Here is a 20,718-nt window from a genome sequence, read left to right as displayed (position 1 = left end):
CATTTTCTGGATGTGTTTTCAGGGTTTTCTCCATGAGAGAATACCAACTTTGTTGGGGAAGGACATGAAGCAGATCCCTTTGTGCATCCCTAAAGAGTGCCTAACCTGTCTGCTCTTCCCGCAGAAGTACAAAGAAGTTTTTGTCTTTTGTTTGAAATCCATGTTAACTGGCCTTGGGGGGTGGAGTTGGGGTGGGGGTGGGGTTCCAGTCCACGATGTGTTTTCCACCTCTCCCTGCCCACCCTTTCTTGGGCAGCCCCCTGCGGGATTGCAAGGACTCTAAGAAACGTTGGCAACTCCTTAGGGGCCTGCAGGCCCCAGGGAGCAGACGCAGCACCCCACCTGGGCTGCAGGAGAGCCTGCCTGGCGAGCTTCCACCACCCCCCCCCCCCCCCCGCCCCCAGAGAACCTTCTGGATGCCGACCCACGCACTCGGAGGTGCCTGCTGATTAGCCGCGTGGCGGTGCAGAGCGGATCGCCTAGAGCAGCGGCTACATGGCCAGGAGCTTCCGCAGGGGTCCGAGAGGAGTCCCTGAGCCGGCTCTGCGCTCCCCCGCTTTGGGCCCGCGGTGACCCCCCACCCCTCTCTCGCCCGCGCAGGCGCAGCAGCGAGCCAGCCCTCCCCCCGGAGCAGCCCCCGAGCCGCGGCGCCCGAGGCGGCCGGAGCCCCGCGGGCAGCGGGAAGGCGGCCGGAGCCCCGCGGGCAGCGGGAAGGCGGCCGGAGCCCCGCGGGCAGCGGGAAGGCGGCCGGAGCCCCGCGGGCAGCGGGAAGGCGGCCGGAGCCCCGCGGGCAGCGGGAAGGCGGCCGGAGCCCCGCGGGCAGCGGGAAGGCGGCCGGAGCCCCGCGGGCAGCGGGAAGGCGGCCGGAGCCCCGCGGGCAGCGGGAAGGCGGCCGGAGCCCCGCGGGCAGCGGGAAGGCGGCCGGAGCCCCGCGGGCAGCGGGAAGGCGGCCGGAGCCCCGCGGGCAGCGGGAAGGCGGCCGGAGCCCCGCGGGCAGCGGGAAGGCGGCCGGAGCCCCGCGGGCAGCGGGAAGGCGGCCGGAGCCCCGCGGGCAGCGGGAAGGCGGCCGGAGCCCCGCGGGCAGCGGGAAGGCGGCCGGAGCCCCGCGGGCAGCGGGAAGGCGGCCGGAGCCCCGCGGGCAGCGGGAAGGCGGCAAACTTTGTTGGGGAAGGACATGAAGCAGATCCTTTGTGCATCCCTAAAGAGTGCCTAACCTGTCTGCTCTTCCCGCAGAAGTACAAAGAAGTTTTTGTCTTTTGTTTGAAATCCATGTTAACTGGCCTTGGGGGTGGGAGTTGGGGTGGGGGTGGGGTTCCAGTCCACGATGTGTTTTTCCACCTCTCCCTGCCCACCCTTTCTTGGGCAGCCCCCTGCGGGATTGCAAGGACTCTAAGAAACGTTGGCAACTCCTTAGGGGCCTGCAGGCCCCAGGGAGCAGACGCAGCACCCCCACCTGGGCTGCAGGAGAGCCTGCCTGGCGAGCTTCCACCACCCCCCCCCCCCCCCGCCCCCAGAGAACCTTCTGGATGCCGACCCACGCACTCGGAGGTGCCTGCTGATAGCGCGGGCAGCGGGAAGGCGGCCGGAGCCCCGCGGGCGCCCGCCGAAGAGGAGGAGGAGGACGGGGCCGCCGCCAACGCCGAGGACAGGAGCCCGCAGAGTAAAGCTCAGCCCCCGCAGCCGAGCACAGGTCCAGCATCCAGGGCTGCCAGAGGCAGCAGCACTTCCATTCCTTTCATTGACTGCAGTGACGTAGATAGCGAATCCGACCTGCTCAGGGAGCAAGCATCCCAGTCACGGTCCCAAACAAATGACAACTATGAGGGTGATTTGACCAGTGGGGTTTATCTGCTCTCCCGGGATGAGAGGCAGGCGGAGGCTAGGCTCAGGGCATCCCCCCGCTCCGTGAAGTCGTCCCGGCCTCCCTCCAGAGAGTTCCTCGACGGCGATTCCGCAGACCTAACCTTCGATATGAGCGGGAGCCCCAGACTCCCCAGACATAGCTCCCTGATAGATGAGCTGTTCAGGGCCTCAGACGGCCACAGTACCCCCGGCACCCCACTGTCTCCCAGGAGCAGACAGTCGAGTCCAAATAGGAGTTGGGACAGGACTGGGTCTCAAGGCTATGTTTCTGAAAACGGGCATGACCCACGAGAGGAAAGTATGAGAGAAGAGACTCTCCCAAGCCAGGGTCCTCCTGGTCCTCCTGAGAGCCCTTCCCCGGTCCTCCAAAGGCCATACTTACGGAGTCTCCCCAGTAGGTACAATAAGTCAGAGACAGACCCGCTCATCCTCAGCCAAGTAAGTTCAACCCCAGAGCCATTGGATGGGCTTGATGGCCGTGGAAAGGGGAGACTGGGCAGCCTGGCTGCATCCGAAGGTAGAGTGCTGGCTAATGGTGCACCTCTCGGGGCTCCAACCTCAAAGATCCCCCCGCTGCGGTCAGGGTGTGCCAGCGGCTTGGCAGACCAGCGGGCACCCCTGCAAGTGACGGAGGGCTCCACCAGCAGCGGGACTGAATCCAGTGATTCAGACTCCGAGATGGTGGCCTCTTTGAGCCAGCCTCTCACGTTTGGCAACCCAGCAGTGCTGAGCTCCCCTTCCATGCTGAGAAGTCAGAAGCACTTGGGTGGCCTGCATGTGAGTGAGGAGGAAGAGGAGGATGAGTAGGAGGGCCGGCTTCAAGTGTTGGGAACCTAGAGTCCTGAGTCTTGTGTTTCAGTGGAGATGATCTGTTCTAGCGACTCATTAATCTTTAGTCAACATTTACTAGGGGAAGTTTTGGACAGACGTGTTTGGATAGGGTATGGCTGGCTCTAAGATCTTTAAGAAAAATGAAACTTCACACAGTGGGCTTGCTTTCCAAAAAAAACAAAAAAAAATTTTTTTAAATGGACAAGATAAATAGTAAGATGTAATGACAAGTTACCATGAGCCTGTTCATCTTTCTGGTTGAAGGCAAGGAAGAAATACGTAATTCTGAATCTGATCATGTGTATAGTGTGTTGTGTTTACGTGGAAATCTTCTGTGTGTGTTGAGTTTGTATGCAGATCACGCTCCTATTGACTGAATGTTTGGACTGACGTAACAGTGAGATCCCAGGAAAGGTGTTGGTTTTACGTTTTCCCCCTTTAAGAGGAGGTGCTGCTTTTTTGGAGCCTCATAAAGTGAGGGATTGACATAATTCAAGACCATTTGTAAGTTGATTGCTGGTTGAGATTAAGTGTTGGTGAGATCTTAGTCAAGAATAATGAGCATTTTAATGGGAAGAATAGTCTTTCTTTTTTCCAGACTTCTTAGGAAATGATGTAAAGGATGTCAGGTGGAACTGTAATTTACGAGGGATTACTGGTTTGGTTCGGATTTGCATCAGTCGGTCAAATTGTTAGCTATGTTTTAAGAAGCTATAGCTCTGGCTGTCAGAATTTCTAATTGAAACTCAGAAATACTGCTGAGTGATGATGGGGGGTAAAATAAGACCTCGCAATAGGCACTGTTGTTCCCAGGCTGGCAAACCAAAGGGCTGCCTCTGAATCACACACAGCCTAGAGAAAGATCCTAGTATTGCTGCCCCTAGTTTGGTTGTTATTTTCATTCTTAGTGTTCACACTTGTGTGAACAGTGTCTTCTCTTTGGAACAATGGCTTCCAGATGTTTCTGTGTGCAGGAAAAAGGTGTAAGTAGTGAGAGGTTTGATTTCTTAACTGGCCCACCTCTGCCAGTGCCTTTCACTCAGCATTCCTGCATCTGAAATCAAAGAGTCTTGTTTTAACTCGCTCGTTTCTCGGCCCCAGCTGTGCAAGGGAGTCACCTGAGACATTTTAAAAAAAATCAGTGATGCCTGGGCCCTGGCCCTAGACATTTTTATCTAATTCATCTGGGGGTGCCACTTGGGTTCCCCGGATGGTTCTGCTGGGCATCCAGGGTCACTCCTCAGCCTGACACAGTTGCCTTCCAGAATCTAGTGGTATATCTTGAAACTGATAGCTAAATTTTTGGATTGCTTGCAGAGTAAGGAAAGCATCATAAATGAAGTACTTTTGTTAATTCCTGTTGTTTGATATTTTTCATTCAGTCTTTAGTACTTTTTTTAAAAAAGATGAATTGTAGAACCAAAATTTTAGATCATAACTACCAGATTATTGAAAAGAGTTTTAACGATAATCCATCCTGGCGTGCCACCTTGCCAACGGCCTTATTAAACTTATCCATATGATATGATCACAAGGGAAGAGTAATGCATGGGGAGGAAGCAGGGGAGAATTTGGCAGCCATATATAACAGCCGTACTGACTGACCTTGTGGCTCACAAATGATTATCTGTCCACATGAGTGTTGACAAGTTGATTTTAAAGACACTAAACACAATCCATTTCTATACAACCTTTTTTTGTTGCTGTTTTATTTTCCTAATCATTTGATTCAGTGCATGATTGATGAATCAAACTGATTATTGGGTAGTTTGAAAGATGTTCAATGAAGCAGTGTGTTGATGTCTTGCCTTAGAGTAATATATTTAACAGAGTCACAGAATTTTTAAAATTAGAAGGGACCTTAGAGATCATCTAGGGGAAACCTTCATTTTATGGATGACAAGCCTTGTTCTGTTGAAGTCCATACAGCTACTGCATGATAAAGCTAAAACTAGAACCCTGGCCCCTAGCCCTTCAGCTTTGGTCTGTGTGACATCTTGGTGCAATAGGACTTTTTTGATTAAGTACTTTAATTTTGGAGAATCTTGTTCAGATTAGTAATTAAAATCAAATGTGGAGACCAGCGATCATGTAGACTTAGGCAGTTACAGTCCATAATACGTAGGAAGAACTGCTTTTTCTGTCGTAGGATTTTTGCACTTATAACATGTCCTTGCATATTTCTGTTTTGGACTTAGAAAAAGATGTCGATTTGCTGTATAAAAATTGAGTCCAATGTGAGTTAAGCAGAATCACATTTGGAATCCTGTGGTCTATTTGTGAAGGTGATTTGTTCAAATGAGTTTTCTTTTTACCTCTAATGACACAGCAGTCTGATGAAGTGTGAATGAGCAATGGGTATTCCCTTACCCAGCATACAATGTGAATCAGTAAATGTAAACCTCCAAAGCAAAACATGCTTCAGTAATTATTTTGTTTTGCTTTTTACTTAAAGGAGTGATTTTTTTTTTAATCTGAAGTATTCTAAAAACAGCTGATCAATGGTAGTGTACTCAGTTCTGTATTGACAAACTCTCCCCTTTTAGGGTTGCTCATCAGTTTTTTTCTCTGGTTGGTTTTGTACCAGCCAAGTGATTCAATTTCTGCTTCTGGGCCAGTATTTATGAAAGCAGCAATCCTGATGTGATTAATGGTGCTTAACAGAGAAGGGGTATGGTTTGTTCATAAGCCACATAGCCTAAAGTGCTGAGAATATTCACTAATTGCCTCTGGTGGAGCTTGCCCTGTACTAATATTCTAAGCATGAGTGGGGGAGTAGATTTAAGCATTCTTTGAGCCCGGTACAGCCAGATCGCAAAGGAGACATGTTCTCTGACTGTGCAGAGGTCAGGGAAAGCCCACAGCCTCCCAGCCTTTTGTGAGACTCTGGTTCCCCGTGTCTTTATCTGCCTTACTATGTAGCAGAGAAGGACATGCATGGTCACAAAGTTGTACCAAGAGTGTGCAGCAAGACCAGCAGTGGGGTTGGCTGTGAAGAATAGGTAACCTGTGAATTCATTCCAGTTTCCAGAGGGTTTCCCAAGACCTGTCATCTCTTTGTCGAAGACAATAGCTAGTGTAGAGTCTCCTGAATCAATAAAGAGCCCAGATCTTCGGGTAATAGCTGCTCTATGAAATACAGTACCTTGAGGCCTTGGATAGAAGACAAACCTTCTATTAGAAGCACATCTTCCAGCCACCAGGCCACCTTGCATTAATATCTTTTGTTAGACGGTATTTCAAAGTATGCAAATTGTAGCCCCCTTTGTGGTTGATTTTTGTTGCTGTTTGTTCAGGGCAAAATAAAATGCAAGAAATTCTTTTAGCATGAAGAAGTGCATTTAATGAGTTCTGGAACTTAAAGCAAACTGCACCGCTTCTTTGACAGACATCTGTATGCCATTGACGATATTTTATTAGACAGGAATTTAATTAAAGGAAGTCTGTGAGCCAGATTCTTCCCCACATATGTGACTCATATTTGGGGATTTCTCACAGATTTAGCTCCAAATTGTGCCACGTGGCCTGCCTTTAAAATGTGAATAATTCTGATTTTATTCCCAAGAACTTCTTTGAAGATTCTAACCCAGCAGTTCTTTAAAAGAAAAAAAAAAGCGGGCCCACAAAACTCAAATATATAGCCTGAGCCTCTTGAAATTTGCACCAAGTATACAGAACCCAGTCTGTCCTCTGTTGAATCAGAAACCCAACTTGCATATTAGCCCTGGAATCCTTTTGATTGTGTTGTGAAGCATTATCTAAAAAAAGGAAAAATGAATAAGATTAAACTGTCATTTTAAATTTTGTTAAAACTTGTGCATATGCGTACAGCTTCTTTTTTCATGTCTATAATCAGTGTTCCATGCTTTCCATCAACTTTTTCCACTTAAAATGTTATTCTCTATTTAGCACAGAATGAGTTTGGTGCAGTTGTTGTCATTAGCCAGTGATTTGCCCAGCCTTAAATTAAGAAATTTGGGGGCCCTCTTCATCATTGGGTTTATTTTGAATTTATTCTATTTTAATCACTCTTTGCCTCAGCCCTTACTTTTATCAGCAAGAATTTAAAGAGCCCTCAGAATTGCATTCCTAAAAAAGGCTCTGTTTTCTGGATCTTCCCTCTGGTAGGCTGTATTAGTTACGAGGTTCTTCACTCTGAGGCTGGCTGGCCTTCCTGTGGTTTCATGGGATGGGCCTATTTCATTGCAGATTTTTTAAATCAAACTGCAAAAGAATCTTTCTCTGCCATCCTTGAAATAGAGTGAGTTTCTTCTGAACCTGAAAGAAGTGAATGTTTCAGAATAATCCCCTGCTGGTAGCTCTCTGATGCGTTGCACACTCAGCCACATTCACCACATCCGTGAGGGCAATATGGAAGGAGAAGTACTAGTCATAAACTTCTAGAGCAGTAAATGACGAACAAACGACTCAGGTGACATTAGAGAATTTACTGGCACCGGTTTTTCCTTGCTAGTTTAATTCCGCCTCCCTCCATTTAGTTGAGTGAAAACAATACAAGGCAATGGGGTCTGCAGCGTACATTTATGCATACCTCTAATACCACTTGCTGGTTTTTAAAATGAAGCCATGTCTTTTAGATCAAGCTAAGCGTGCCACTTAATATAGCAGTTCTCTTCTTATTAAAAAAAAATAATAATGAAAAGAAAAAACAAACTCCATGATGATTTGGCCTTGTGTTGTGGGCATCTGGTTGCCCCTTGGTTGGCCATCCTTGAACAGGGTTCCTTATTGTTTCCTTGGATAACCGAGAGATTTCCAAGTAATTCCCCTGTGAACAGAAGTTACCACTGCTCCTGTATGCCATATATATGTTTGGGAGGTGGTGGGTGGGGAGTCTTGCTTTGACCCCCCCTAAAAAAAAGTACATCATTCCAAAAACCATAAATGACACTTCTAGCATGAGGAACTTTTTCTTCTTTTCCAGTGGAAGCAATTAAACATCTCTTGGTGGAAGCTGGGAATGAAGTAGAAAATCTTCTTTTTCTGAAAGCTGTCAGAATTGAATAGACTGATCTGTTGAGGATCATTTCCAGATAGACTGAAATCAGACACCTCTGCTTTACCTGGGAACAGCCCTCAGCATCTTGGCCTCTGGTATTTGAGTGTAGCTCCCAGGGGAAGGCAGCTCCTTTGTGTCTTTGTGTGGGTTCTAGATTGGGTTACTCTAGAATGTCCTGGGGTGGCTTTATAGACCTAAAGCAGGGAGAATTAATAATCAGCTGTTGACATGAGATGGCTGATCTTCAGGTGTAGCTGAGAGCCAGTTGAAGAGGTTAACTGCAAGTCTGTGCTCTTCATGCCATCATGGGGTGAGCACTGGAAGATAGGTGAGTTGGCTGCCGGGGCGGGCACAGCGGGCTCAGGATATTGAAGGGTAACTACAGATCATTGCCAAATGTGGGACAAATCAGGGGCACCAGAGGACAGAGTGAGGACTCTGTGTGCATGCACATTTAGTAAAAAGCATCAGTGATTTACTCATTCTCCTTTTGAGTAAGAGGTGGACGTGGTAGTGGTACAGGGAGTCTGCAGGTAGTGCTCTGCTTTCTTAGGAATTTGGGTTGTTACCTGGCTTTCAAATAAGATACAAGGACAGGTTCATTTTGGAGTCCTCAGGGGTGTGACTGGCATGTCATGACTCATGGACAGGCTTTCTGCCTCATGATATTAGGCTAACAGCTCCTTCTTCCTGGGCCTCAAAGTTCCTTCATAAGAAAGCAAAAATTTGTCACTCTGCCTTTAGTGATGTACAGAAAGACCAAAGATAAGCCTTCTTTAGTGAAGACCACACACCTGCTGTTCTCTCCACACACACACACACCTAAATTCCCGATGGATCCAGCCCCTCGTGCTCACCCCCTTTCTACCTGGAAAGTTCCCATGAAAACCTAACTAACCAAATTTCACAAGCTTGGGCTGTATTATTAATCCAGTTCCCTTCTCTTCTTTCTGTGTGTATATTTAATACTGTAGATAAAATATTTTATTAAAAACATCTAATACACCAAATTTTAAAATTTAGAAAAGGCTGGGGACTTCATTCTCATTTTTGTCATTTGTTCAATAAATTTGAGAAAACATTTTTCTGTTGTTCCATTGTATGTACTGTTTGTCAGCATGTACCTATCTAGGAGAAAAAAAGCTCCCCACCCCCCACCCCTGATGTTCTGTCTTTATCCTCAGAGCATGGTGTACCTTCTGTTCCGTGCATTGTTGGAGCACTGTCTGATGTCCCTTTTTTTTTTTTTTTTTTAACACTGCTGAATACCAGTTTGTACTTGGAATACCTGTTTCCTCTAGAATACAGTGATCCTGTTCATGAAACAGCAAGCTTTAACACGGAGACATGCCGGGGTGGTACCCTATTTCCTGAGGGTGGGGAAGAGAAAGCAAATGGAGGGCTTAACTTTTTGGATTTCATCTTCTAGGAAGCCTACACTTTGTATGGTGTGTGCATGGGGGTAAGGAGGTCTTTGGAAGTGAGCAGGATCACTGTAATTGAGGGGAGAGGTCTCATGGAAACAGAGTGTATCTGTGGCAGGAGCTTACATAGGGGAACTCAGACACCTAACCAAAGGATTGGCTTCATGTGTTGGTTGGGAGCATCAATTCAAACAGGAGTAGAGCACTTTCCATAGTTAGTCTATATAAGAGAATTTAGTTGTGTGGGAGGAGGACGTTGGAAATGTAAAGAAGACCCCGCCCAGCTCTGCCTAGTTGGCTACTCACGGCCAATAAGCCATTAGTTTTGATGTGTCCCCAAAATGTAAGCTCTCACAGTTACTGTCTGGTTTCATCTTCTCTCCATGGCCTAAGAGTGCAGCATCTCAATAAAGCATGGATTTATACCACCGGGGAAGGGTGCTGGCTTCTCCCAGTAACAATGAGCTTGGTGATTCTTTCAGCATGGAAGGCCAAACTCTTGTAACAGTGTATGCACGATATTAATATCTCTTTGTTAATCTAAACTGAAGAGGCTTTTACTTGTCCTAACAGGTATCTTGCTGTAAAAATACTGTCAATTGTAACTGTTCTTTTCCACTGATGGCTGAAGCTTTGTCCTGAGTACAAGATGGTATTTTTTCATTGGTACAAAGCACCATGTCCCCCCAACCCAAACACTGCCACCACTGCTGCCACCACCACCGTATATGAACAAAGGGAAATTCTCCTTTCTCTTTTCCCCATGAGTAAGAGCACACAAGAACATTCATTCTCTTTGCGCCATTGGTAGCATTTCTCTCTTTTTATTTTTCTGAAAGTTGCATTGTGGTTGCTCTTTGAGTTGCTGGATGATGAACACCAAAAGTGGATGCTTAGCTGCTTGTGTAAAACCTTGTTTGAAGGACTTTGTTCTGAGAATAAGAAGCACATATACACATTACCCTCTACACATACTCCATTGGGGTGGGACCCAACTGAGATATCACACTAGAGTGAATCCTGTCCATTCAAGAGATTACCCATTTTCCCCTCGATACTGACTTTTGATAACTGCCTTTCAAATACAGACAATCTCCAGGGAGAATTTATTGTATTCTTTTTTAGAGGGAGATGATGGATTTAAAAAGAGCCTTTTTAAAGATCCATGAAAACCTACATCTTGTAATGAATTTCCTACATGTGCCTTTGGAACATATTCTGGGTATGTAGAGATAAAATCTATATTTTAGAACCAAATACCAGGAGACAAATCATGATAGATGAGTGGCATCTAAAAGCTGGTGCCAGGTAACGTTCTTTAGCGGGGGATACTGAAGAATCAGCACACTGTTTAAATTGTACTTACTAAAATTTTGGAAAGAGGAATTGAGAAAGCAATCAGCATCTAAATATATAACAAACCTGCTATGGATTACTATTTTTAAAATGATGATCAGGTTTTCTAAGCACTTAGCAGGAAAAATAACTTAGCTAATTAAAACTCAGATTACCAACGTATTGACCAATTTAAAATACAGGACAGGTACAATTAAGTATTTGAAATGCCATTTTCTATTGCTTGGAAAATAGAGTAGAAAGTTCTCTTTTCCCAGGCTCGTGTGCATTTGTCCTTAAGCCTTAGTACAATCAGAGGAGGTTACGGTGCAGCCGCGCCCAATCCCAAAAAGGGGGAAGAAAAGCATTGAGTTTGGCTGGCTGGTCATAAACCATGTTCCTGCTGTTTACGTATCTCTGACAAGGGCTGATCAGGCGATACTGTAGTCTGGGTGATGCTGTAGAGCTTTCCCAGAGCAGCCAGGAGAGAAGAATTATGAATGTATTTTACATTAAAAATACTGACAAGCCAAGCCAGTTTTTCAGTGAGGTGATAAATTGAATCCATAAATATAGCCATGCTAATTTGAAGTTCCATAATTGTTTGTCATGAGAATGTGTACATGTAAAAGGATTTTTAAAAGCAATTACCAGAAATGCCTCTCTTGAGAGCAGTATTCGTGATGGCATTTCCAGTCCATGGGGGTGACATAAACTCAGCCCTCTTGATACGGGTTAATGGCAGGGAAGGGGGGGCGGCCATCGTGGGGGGCATGAAACCATTTGGAAGAGGTGAAGAATTTGAGAGTTACTGAATACTGAATACCTTAACAAAATGCAGGGCAATTTCTGGAAATAGGAAAAAATAATTTTTAAAAGAATCAGACTCTTCCAGACTTTCGGAGTCTAACTGATCTTTTTCTACTCTATTTAAACTTCTTTCCACCTATTGCCTTAATATCTAGGTGCTTTCTCAAAAGGTCCCCATAAATTATTTACCTAGAGCCCACTGCTGTAAGAAATTACTTTGTGTCAGTTTGTCACAGAGGGGGGAAAAATGGTTAAAAAACAAAACAAAACAAAAAAACAGGCATTAATAAGCTTACTGAGTTAGCTTCCTCATTACTTGGGGCTGTGCCTTCAAAGCAGGTGACCAGCTGCATGATTTGAACAGGCTTGATAAGGCTATGTAGATAATAAGTGGGCTCCTATCTTACAGAGCAACCATGCTTGTTTGTAGAATGGACTACTTCAGTGAAAACTGGTTACATGTCATTCTAATAACTGTAACCTTAGGCACTGATTTTAAGACCCAGTTCTTAAACACCTGCCCAAGGATAGACACCACTTTGTAGAGACAGTTGTCACAGCACTTTGGCTCAGAATCAAAAGAGCATTTTAATTTCTCATCAAGCTGCCAAATTCTACTGACAACCCTCATCAACATATCTCATTGATTGCTGGATGGTAAATGAGCTACACAGGTTTTTTTGGACCATGTCACCTATAAATTTTCAAAGTCTCAAGTAGTTTTTCTTGCAAGGGGAGAGGAGGGCTATTCTCCATGGAAGCAGCTCAAATGAGCAAACTTGAAGAGTTTGGTCCATCCCCTTCTGTAGAGTAGTGGACAGATATTAGACCAGGCTGCTTGGGATTTATTGATTTGCTGGTTCTGTTATTAAATACACCCATCAGCCTTCCCTTCTTAGGCCCTAGGAGTAGACACAAAGCTAGCTGACGTAGCTAAAATTGGCGACCCTATTTTGGGTCATTCTCCAAGTCTGTGTGTCCTACCTGTGAAGTTGCTGATCACCCACATCTTTGGGCTACGTGAGTGAATGAGCAGGTTGTCACCCAGCAACCTGTGGCTGACCTGGGGCTGTCATTTCCTCCAAGTGGGAACGTGGGTTGTCATCAAGTTCACTGTCAGTGTCCCATTTTCTGAATCCTATCTCTGATGGGGTCCAGTGTGGATTCTTCTAGACAGCTATTTTCTTTGAATATGCCCTGCCTTCTTGGCAGGACAGATGTCTCCTGGAAACCCTGGTCATTTTCTCTTCTTTTTCAGTCTACTAATAGAAATGTCCCCAGGGGGATTTCACCTAGGCCAGTGGCTTTTGACCTTTGGAGGGTGGAAGTGTTTGTGCTTGATGGTGGCCACCCACATATTCTCCCTCACGGTGGGGCAGGTGGTTTTTTATCTGCTGCTGGATGCCGTCCAGGGCCTCATTGGTACTGTTTCTCACCCCATCCCCCCACTTCTCCTACAAGCCAATCTTCTAACTGCTTTTTATTCTTGGCTGCAACTCTCACTGATGAGGTGAATGTTTTTTTCTGCTCCACGTCACTGCAAAACCAAGGCCCCGCATGCTCTCACTTCCAATGGCCTCACCTGACCTCGCACACAGTGTGAGAGCTGAAGGTAAGCCCCAAAGTTTGCCAGATTATGGTGGACAAATAAAAAGTGGCTCTGATATGACAACTCAAAAAATGCATGAAATGTTTTGATCTCTAGACTGCCAGAATTTCTCTTTTCTATTTCCTATTTGTAGTGATGACACTTTCCTTTTTGTGATTTTTTTTTTTAAAGAAGAGACTAGTGTAGTACCTTGAAACATTTGCAGTTCTAATTGTTGTCACTATTTCTATTTGACAAGTTCCAATTCTTTCGAAATTATTGTATTCGGTTGTGCACTAGTGTCAATAAAATTGACATTTGTGAAGCAATTTCTGGCCTTTTTCTCCGGATTTCGCTGGGTCTGGTGGTGTGTGGGGTTGAACGGGTCTTTATCTACCAGGACTTCATTTCAGTGATGTTTTTTTAAAATGCCAGGATTTCAATGTAAAACTCAAACTTCTCTAAATCTTTCTCATGTTTTCAAATCTCATTCTTCGAACATCATTTTTCTGACCAACGGTCAGTAGCAGGATGTCTGCTTTTTGCTGTTCTGGGTGCGGCGGCTTTTCCCACATGTATTGATAACACAGCTAGCTGGTCTAGCTGGGACGGGGTGGGGGCTGGTGGTTTTTCATGGTTGGTTCATTCATACTGTGTCAAGATCACTACCCTCCATTTTAGGCCATCCCATCTTGTAATTTCAAAGTGGATATGCATGAATCCAAAGGGAGAGGATAGATGTCAAGAAAATGGGGTATGCCCAGAAAACTGCACTCCACCTTTCTCTCCAAGATCCTTGTCAGTGTGCGGAATAGCCATGAGCTGAAACCGCAGTTTTGGAAAATAAAGCATTCACATCGTCTTTCCTTATAATGGTAACAGATGGGACTGCAGGCTACTTGAATTTTTGTTTAGCCTCGTGCTAGTCCTAGCAAACCTGTGTTAGAATTATAAATGTGTCAGGTTAAAACATGCAGGTAGGAAGTATGTTTTGAAACATTCCGGTTAGCTTCAATGGGCTGAGGTTTCGAGACTCGCAGAATTCTGTTGGCAAAATGTTTCACGTACACGTCCTCTCCTTTGGCTGATGTATAATGGGTAATGATACGTTTTCATATTATTTAATGTATCCTTTGCAGAGGAATCATTAATGACCTGTCACTTTTTTGACTCATCAAGGGGAATTGTGATAATGTAATGACCTCCAGCTTTGCATGTAAATGTGATGCTAAGTGTTTCTGTCCCAAACAGTGAGAGAGACACGGAATGCCATCACCAGGTATAAGCTTGCTTCTGTTCTTGGTAGAATGGGGAGTTAGCTGTTCATTCTTTCTTTGACTGCGGCCCGTTGTTACAAGGTGTAGTCTGTCCTGGGTATGTCAGTCATTTAGTTTCCTTTTAGAATAGCTCTATTTTTCTAGCCCTTTCTCTCATGTCTCCTGGTGGTATAGACACTATCTTTCTCGAATAATTCGTAGAAGCTAAGGCAGTAGTAAGGAGATAGAGATCCCATTTGGGGATCCACTATGCTTCTAAACCCCTGTAGCCATTCCCTGAGCAGAGTTCTCTGCGTTATCATTAATCACAGAACTCTGGCTCCATTGACTCATTCATACTATGGAATCTTTAGTATGAAGGCAGCCGCAACTCCCAGAAAAAGTAGAAAATCATGAAGCACATTCGATGTGCAAAATGGTAGTCAACATTTAAAGATTTGATACAGGGGAGAATTGTAAGTAGCAATCTGGTCCCAGAAGGAATTACTTTTTTTTTTTTCTTTAATACTTCTCATCCCCAAATAGGCTCCCTGACTGGTAGCCCTCACCTTTCAGAGCTGTCCATCAACTCCCAAGGAGGAGCTGTGCCTGCCAGCGTGATCTTGTCTCCCAACCTGAGCCCCGACACCAAGCAGTCCTCTCCCTTGGTCAGCCCGCTGCTGAACGACCAGGCATGCCCACGCACTGACGACGAGGAAGAAGGCCGGAGAAAGGTGTGGGGACATGCATCGTTACTCTTTTTTAATTGCAGTAGTATACATAACATTTGCCATTTTAACCGTTTTTAAGCATATTTCTCAGTGACATTAAGTACGTTCAGTGTTGCATAACCATTGTCACCATCCCTCTCCAGAACTTTGTCATTTTTGCAAACCAAAACTGTCCCCATTTAACAGATCTCCATCCATCCCCTTTCCCCAGCCCCTGGCAACCACCATTCTACTTTTTGTCTCTGGATTCTACTGGTTAGGAACCTCCTACAGAAGGAATCCTGCAGTGTTTGTCCTTTTGTGTCTGACTTTCACTTAGCATCATGGCCTCAAGGTTCATCCATGGTGTAGTGTAGGTCAGGGATTCTTTTTTAAGGCTGAATCCTATCCCGTTGTATGCGTAGAACACACTTGTGTTTATGCACCTGTTGATGGACAGTTTGGTTACTCACTCCTTCTGGCTGTCTCGAATGCTGCTGCTGGATACAGAGACAGACAGGTGTCTGGGTCTCTGGTTTCAGTGCTCTTGAGTATATCCCCAAAGATGGAAGCAGGTAGACTCTCATGGAAGCAAGCAAGGTGGCTAGCAACAAGGATTTCCTTTTACTTACTGTTTAAAGAGAAAGCAAAAGCCATGGCTGGCTCACTGCTGAGAAGTGCCTGTTCACCAAGCGACGGCTCCAGGGAACTGAGTCCCAGCACTGTCACCGGCTGCTTTCACTTTGTCCCCTTAGCTCAGCCACCTTATGTATTCCCACAAACACCCTAGCTTCCGTTTCCTGTACACACCAACCCCACCAGCCCCCAGCTCCCGGGACAAAGGCTGCTGTGATTTCTGTTTCTTTTATTTCCTGGAAAATTGCATTGCTCTGATATTTTACTAGTTGGTTAGATTTTCAGATGCCCAATTTTGTATGAATAATCCTCCTCGGTGGCCAACATACTCATTGGAGGCCTTTGACTGAGGGTAAGATTTCTGTGGAAGGGAACATTCCTGGCTCTTTCCTCATCATGGGAATTCACTCTCTTCTCTTAGTTCCTCACACAAAAAGGAGAACAAGTAAGAGTTTATTTAGCCTTGAGCCCAGTTAACAAAACATTGTAATTTAGCAACGTATCACTTTAATCAGGACTTTCTTAGAGAGATGTACTCAAAGGTTATTAGGTTATTATTATGTCTTGTTTCTTCTGTGGATTTTGCAGAGGTTCCCAACTGACAAGGCATACTTCATTGCTAAGGAAGTATCCACCACCGAAAGAACGTATCTGAAGGATCTTGAGGTCATTACTTCGGTATGTATAGCATTTCCCCTAAAGTATTCAATTACATAACTTATCTCAACTCCTATGTAGCTTTCAGGGAGAAGCTGGATCTAATTAAATGCTGGGTTCTCTGACTCCAATTAAAAGGATTTGGTTCTGAGTTATAGAAATTAGACGGTCATAGTATATTTAATTTGGCCCATGCTCTGTAAAAAATTTTTTTATTGTGATTCTTAAGTGTAAAGGAAGGAAGCTTCTGAAGTGGAGAAAGCTAAACATTGTACTGTCTGGGTTGCACCAAGGCAGAACAGTTTGTGTTTTGCCCTGTCATCAAATGTAGCTACTTTTGCTTGAGGAAGACCCCAGAGGTGAATAGAAGCCTTGTTTTAGCCCTGATAATAAATTAAGCCATACCAGCAAACCTACAAGAAGACTACCTTTTATTATTTTAATCAGTCCTATTCAGTCTTGGAAACAAATTCAAAGCATTGCAGATATCTTTATGATCCCTGGGTTCTGGGAAAGAACTAGCCTTTGGAGGTCAGTAGGAATCACGGGGCTTGCATGGCACCTGCCCTCCCACCCCCCAGCCCAAGCCAGGTGCTTGATAAATGTTGTGAGATAGCCCCGTCTCACTGCAGCAGGATGAGTAACTGTAGTGTGAAGGCAGAGGCTTTCTCTCTCCAGTGCAGCTTCCTTGATGCTCAGCATTTTCACAAAGGAGCAGAAAAGGATGCTCCTAAAGGACCAAACCAGAGGGTATACTATAGTGGTCTCCATCAGGAATGACTCAGTGAGTTGGCCAGAATGCAAGTTTTGATTTGAAGTAGCTGCCCGTTTCAGAGATTTCTCCTGGCCTTGACAATCCACTGGTAACAGGTTTTGGGAAACCATCATGATGAGCTGGGTGCTTCTCACCCCATCTAATGGGAGAGAGGAATAACAGTAGGATCTGGGAGCCCCTGGTGCTCCCGTGTTCTCCAAGCATGCTGGGCTGCAGCATTTCTTCTGCAGAATTGCCATCATTCATCTGAACTCTATGTGTGTCCTCTTTTTATTCTAGTGGTTTCAGAGCACAGTGAGCAAAGAGGATGCCATGCCCGAAGCTTTGAAGAGTCTCATCTTCCCGAATTTTGAACCTTTGCACAAATTCCATACCAGTTTTCTCAAGGAAACTGAACAACGACTAGCCCTGTGGTGAGTACAGTTACATTTAATAATCAGGTTTGTCCCCACACCCTCCTCTCTCCCCATAATGTTGTTTTGTGTTGTTCGTTCTAAGCAACTGTCATGACCAAAGATATAGGCAAGAAACTGACTTCAGCGAAGCCAACCTTGAAGTGGTTTTCCATTCAATTCTGTGTGTATTTAGATCTCATCCTGGATTTTTGGTCCCTTTGTTTTATAATTCTTCAGAACACATGTTTTCTCATAATTAAGTGAATATCACAAAATAAAGATGGTAGGCTCTTCTGGAAAGCCAACAAAGGTATTGAAAGAATAGAGGCATATTGAAGGACTTTTGGGGGTTTTAGTTGTAGTTCACTGATGCTTGTTTTCTAGTCCTTGATGAAGTATCTGTGTCTCATGCAGCTCTCGAACTTATATTACACTGTGTTGAAGAAGTTCTTGGAAAAACATAGGGCCCTTTGTACCACACACTTGTAACTTGAATCCCACTTCTAGAAATTGGTCATAAGGATACATTTATAACGTGAAATGACATATGACAAGAGATAGTTGTACTAGAATTAAAAGATTGCAAATGATCCAAATGTCCATGAATAGAGGGGTTTAGAAGAACATTAAGTCTGTCCATTTAATACTGAATAAACACGAATTGGAGGAAGAGGGTGGCGCAAAAACTCGGGAAGCACTTTGTGTACTGCAGGATGCGAAATCCAGTGTACCCTTCCCTAAAATAGAAAAATAAAATAGAATCTTTACAGAAAATTCTTAGGGTTGTTTTTGTTTTTGTTTTCTAAGACCGTTCTACATAGACATTTGAGGATTTGACTGTCTACTAAACATGCTTTTGGAAAATTCTGGGAGAAAATAGCAAAGGGCTTTTGTGTTTTCGGCAGAGGTAGAAGTTGTTATATTACTGTATCCCTCAGTGGAAGTGAGAATTTGCTTTAAAGTGTTCTCGGGGCATTTAGTGACAGGGGGCCTGAATGTGCTATGGATGAGATGGTCGCATTCCACGTGATCCCAGACCAGAGGATTCACGTGTCAGTTGAAGCAGGTTAGCGGGGCTTCCCTTCCGTGTTGTGAAGTAACGAGCTCAGGTGTCCAGCTTGGTGTGTGCTTTAGGATCATTCACATGGAAAGAAGTGAGAGGCTTCTCCCCAGGTTGAAGAGTGCAGCCAGGACTGAGATGGGAAAAGATTGGAAACCCCATTTCAGACTCTTATTCTAGGGTGGTGCTGTGAATGTAAGATAAATGGCTCTTTTCAAAATGAAAAAAAAAGAAAGAAAAAAGATTTTACCAAATCTAACTTCTTATTTGACCTCCCAGAGCTTACTGAGAAGCTTATGGTTGTGTTCTGACATGTTATGTTGCCTCCTCATTCCTCCGAAGCTTGATGATGCTTTCATAGTGGAGTCAGAGAACTTACAACTCGGGAGAAATTGGTTCACAGTTGTTTTGTGGCCAGTGAGATGTGCATTAATATGGTCCTAAGTCTTCCCATTAGGCTCAGAGCATCTTGAGCTGGGGTCACTCTAGCAGCTTTGATGAACCTAAATAATGGCAGTTGACCTAAATAATGCAGAGGAGGTCACACAGATGAAATGTCCCCAGCAGGACCCTGGCAGCCCAGCCTGGTGGCTTTAGCTAGCTCCTTCCGCCCCAGAGAACTTAGGATTAAATGCCATGCTCTTGGATTTATCTGTGACCATAAATCTTTAGCATCTGGCCCTTAACTGTGAAGGAATATCCAATTGCCTAAAAAGCAGCTGCTATCATTTATTTCCCAAAGGATTTCTAGTAGAGTTTCTTTCAGAGATCTATAATTTTATTCATGTTTTACATGACGATACCAGAAGCATGCAAAAGACTCAAAGCTAGAGAGAGAGAGTGGATAGTTGGTATGCAGCTCGAGGACACAGCGTGTCCTTGCAACAATGGACCCAAACCAGATTGATGACATTTATTAGGAATAAATGTAAAAGTCTGCCGTAAGTTCAGCTAATCGTTTCCTCAAGTGCATGATGAGGAAGACTTGCCTTGGCAGGGATCCAAGGCAAAAAGGCTGAGTGCGTGTAAGTACAAGGCAATAGTATGACATGTAGAAGTCTCAGTGCCTGTATCTGTAGCTCTCAACATTGGCTGCTCATTCCAATCACCTGGAACCTTTAAAAATTCTTGATAACTGACCAGAACCCCTAGAATACTGGAATCTCTGAGAGGGAGGATGTAGGCACCAGGAATTCATAAAGCTTCCCACTGATTCCAATGTGTAGCCAAGGGCAAGAACGCTTGTTGTGGCTGTCCTAGACATGAAAGAGGCCAGAGCATGAAAAATGAAACCTTCAAGGCTTAGGGTTCCTTCAGAACATTAGGTCCAATTCTGAGTTTCACATTTGAAATAGGATAATAAGAAAATGTACTTGATTTAAAAAAAATATATGTTGAAACTATGGGCTTTTGTCCTCGAAGAGAGATTTTAGAATGTATGTTGGCCCTCTTTAGGCTGGTCATGTACAAAGGGGAGTGAGTGTCATTTTAGTTATACCAGAGCACAAAATTTAAAACATAAATTTCCAAATGGGCACGTCGTGTCTAAATATAGAGAAGGATTTCCTAACACTAACAGCAATGAGAGACTGCCTTATGAGGTAATGAGCTCCTCCACCTTGGAGTTTCTTGAGCAGAGGTTGACTATTTTTAGAAGGTTTTTATCTATTGGGCAAAACCCCAAACCTGGCAGTGTATCAAGGTCACTTGGAATGGGGGAGGGGGAGTTTTGAAAAAATACACATCACCAGCCCCCATCCAGCCCTCCTGAATCAGAACATTGGGGTGAGCCTCAGGAATGTGCATTTCTTTTTTTTTTTTTAAGATTTATTTACTTATTCATGAGAGACAGAGAGGCAGAGACAATAGGCAGAGGGAGAAGTAGGCTCTTCGCAGGAGCCCGATGCAGGACTCCATCCCAGGTCCCAGGATCACGACCTGAGCCAAAGGTAGTTGCCCAACCGCTAGCCACCCAGGCATCCCCAGAAATGTGCATTTCTAAAGTGCTTCTTGAGATGACTATAATGAAGACCTTTTCTGGAGCCACTGATACCTAATTCTCCTGACAAACCTAGGATTCTGTGTTCTGTGATTTGCATTTTGGTTGTAACTCTTGTTTATTCTACAAGCTGTGAATAAATGCATGCACAGGTGGGCGAATGAATGAGTGAGCCTAGTGTTCGAGTGTTAGGCTTTGCCCATCTGGAGGCTTGCAGCCTCAGAGGGAGGAGGCCAGGTCCTCTTGCGGATGAGTAGACCATATCCAGTGTGGCCCCAGGCATCCCTAGCCAGTTCTGTCTCAAAGGACATCTGGGCCATTGATACCTGCATGGCAGAGGCAGCCCATGAGTGAAAATA

General features: G+C 44.9%; 1 protein-coding gene across 1 annotated transcript in view; it reads left to right on the top strand.

Moving 5' to 3' along the window:
- FARP1 (FERM, ARH/RhoGEF and pleckstrin domain protein 1) overlaps positions 1 to 20,718 on the top strand; it is a 282,324-nt gene that overhangs the window by 223,134 nt on the left and 38,472 nt on the right. The window contains 6 exon segments of the mRNA XM_041731186.1: positions 601 to 651; positions 653 to 685; positions 1,579 to 1,690; positions 14,674 to 14,861; positions 16,062 to 16,151; positions 17,185 to 17,318. Of these exon segments, the coding sequence (XP_041587120.1) occupies positions 601 to 651; positions 653 to 685; positions 1,579 to 1,690; positions 14,674 to 14,861; positions 16,062 to 16,151; positions 17,185 to 17,318 (608 nt within the window).

Source organism: Vulpes lagopus, chromosome 16 (assembly GCF_018345385.1).
Source record: "Vulpes lagopus strain Blue_001 chromosome 16, ASM1834538v1, whole genome shotgun sequence".
NCBI lineage: Eukaryota > Metazoa > Chordata > Mammalia > Carnivora > Canidae > Vulpes > Vulpes lagopus.
Note: the sequence above shows the minus strand (reverse complement) of the source record. Positions and strands in the feature narration are given on the sequence as shown.